General features: G+C 43.6%; 1 protein-coding gene across 1 annotated transcript; it reads left to right on the top strand.

Moving 5' to 3' along the window:
• Nucleotides 1-44: 44 nt before the first annotated feature.
• Nucleotides 45-1,349, top strand: LOTGIDRAFT_166180 (hypothetical protein; the record flags this gene model as incomplete). The annotated part of the gene is made up of 1 exon (XM_009063231.1): nt 45-1,349. The coding sequence occupies one exon, from the start codon at nt 45-47 to the stop codon at nt 1,347-1,349; it is 1,305 nt and encodes a 434-aa protein (XP_009061479.1).
• Nucleotides 1,350-2,608: the final 1,259 nt, after the last annotated feature.

The following is a 2,608-nucleotide window of genomic DNA, read 5'->3' as shown; positions in this document are numbered from 1 at the left end:
TACATCCGCTGTGGATTCCCTTCTAACCCCAAGTTATTTTCATTATGCTCCCCAACTACAACAACCACTGGCAAGAAGCCAGAAATAGAAACACTAATCGTCAACCAAACCAACATCACGTACCCTACAACGGCCCTGTCTTCCATCGACCTCTACCACCTACCAATCGCCGACCACCAACCAACCCATCCAGCTATATCCCACTATATCGCCGACCTACCTACAACACAGCCTACCAATCAAGAGGTAACCATCGACCTGACCAACAACAGAAACGACTACCAGCCCACCGACGCCAACCAGTCCCCACTCATAAGGAGGAAGAACCCTTTGTGAAGGTGTTCTTGCAAGTTTTGCAGTGCCTCCATCATTTGGCAATCCTTACCCTTCAACAGCAAGGCCAACCAGCGTTTACCTTCAAACGCAAAGTCTCTGAGTTGGATAGTTTTATCCGTCCAGCAATGAAAACATCAGCCGTCGACGCGAATATTAGATCCCTCAATCGGACATGGCTCTGTAAGGTTACGCAGGTCCTGATCGACCATTACCAAACCACACTTCAAGAGAAGCTGACCACCATTCGTACCAAGTCTTTATCATCACCTGCCGTCGACCGCATCGTTTCTCATGCCCTGTCCTGGGCCCGTCGCTCCTATGGGAAACGTCTCACTCAAGCTGTAATTTCCAAATTCTACCAAACAATCAACGAAACAAAAACCAGAGTAACCATATCTCTACCAACTGAAATGGACACTACACCTGCACCATCTAGAGCTACCACGCTGCCGAACCACACCCCTAAACGAGCCCGAAGTTCACCTACTCCTAGTCCAGCAGACATAGGTAAACGCTCTCGTAGAGAGGGCACACCCCTTCTCTTTTCACTTTCAGACTCGTCTTCCCCTTCCACACCATCTGAATCTTCACCACGTGATCCAGGATCCGCCAACCTTTCTTCCTTCTGTGCGTTTTTGGACCAGCAAACCACCCCTCAGTCTCCATCCAAGTCGAGACATGTATCCAGACCTTCCCCTCCTCGAACCAGATCCCAGTCCGTTCCCAATGCTACAATTCTAACAACTACCAAACCAGTACCAATCACACCATCGACGACCATTATATCCGCTACCAAACCGTATTATCACCAAACCAAGGACAAATCATTATGGAAACTACCTGCTCTAAAGAAATCAACCTTAATAATTGGATCATCTAACCTGAATCGAATTACCAAACCAGTTCGGACACCGAAATACATTCTTACCCCGGTGCCCAAATCCATCACATACAGTCAATCCTGGAATCATACGACCATGATCCCAAACCTACTACCATTATTCTTCATGTAGGCCTCAACAACCGTGATCAGATACCAAAGACCTCCTTTAACCAAGCCCAGAAATTAATCGCCACAGCCAACAAAACCTTCCCAAACTCCAAGATCCTCTTCACATGTATACCCATTTCAAATAAAATCTCGAAGAAAGCACAGAACCTCAGCACCTTCAATAACATGATGATGGAGTCCAGTATCAACAGCGCAACAATCTTACCACCCTACGAAGATGAATTCGAAACAGTTGATAATCTTCATTGGTCTCCAGAAACAGCAAACAGCATTTATTTGTTTTGGATACACCAGCTTCAAGCATCGAGTAAGTCTTTAAACTAATTACTGGGGATAAAAATACTGAGAGGCCACCGCTAGGCCAAACTGTAGTTAACTTGAGCCGCAAAATTCTCACACCCCTTCAGCATTCAATCTTAGACCGTGGACTTAAGTTTATTCCCACACCAAAGATAGCTAACTTGAATTATCTCCGACCATCCATTGAACGATTTCAACGAAATCTTAGCTGCACATATTTTTTTCGAAACCACCCCCCACGTGGTGCTAGAACAATGTTTATTCCTAAATCCACGTGGACACCCCCTCAGACCGCCATCCATCCTGAAATATTGAAAGCATTTGCTAGTATGAATTGCCAAACAGTGAACCTTTCCATAACACACGAAAAGCCTAATCTCACACGAGTGGAGCGTGAAGCGTTAAACTTACTTAAGAAAGACGATAGCATTGTTATTAAAAAGAGTGACAAAGGTTCATGTTGTGTCATTCTGAATAGGGAGGATTACGTTTCAGAAGCAGAGAATCAACTGAATAATCCTAAACATTATGCCATTTTACCGAAACCAATTTTCAAAGAAACTGCTAACATGATTAATAATATTCTTGCCGATTTAGTCAAAACTAGTTATCTCAAACAGAAACAATATGACTATCTGTCTGCCAAACCTGATTGTCGCGAGAGACATTTGTACACTTTGCCTAAAATCCATAAGAATCCAAACAAGGAGTGGTTTATCTCGAATAAAATCCCTAAAGGCCGCCCGATTATATCCGACTGTGGTAGTGAGTCATATGCAGTGCCAGAATACATTGATCATTTCTTACTACCTCTAGCATGCCAACATCGCGCCTACCTTAAAGACACAACCGATTTTGTCAATAAAATAAAAAATCTTCGAGTTCCCTCTAATGCTATTTTAATTTCTATCGACGTTTCTTCTATGTATACCAATATCGATAACACTACTGGTTTAACGG

This window comes from Lottia gigantea (assembly GCF_000327385.1).
Source record: "Lottia gigantea unplaced genomic scaffold LOTGIsca_56, whole genome shotgun sequence".
Lineage (NCBI taxonomy): Eukaryota > Metazoa > Mollusca > Gastropoda > Lottiidae > Lottia > Lottia gigantea.
The sequence above is the reverse complement of the archived record's forward strand: the minus strand, read 5'-3'. Positions and strand labels throughout refer to the sequence as shown.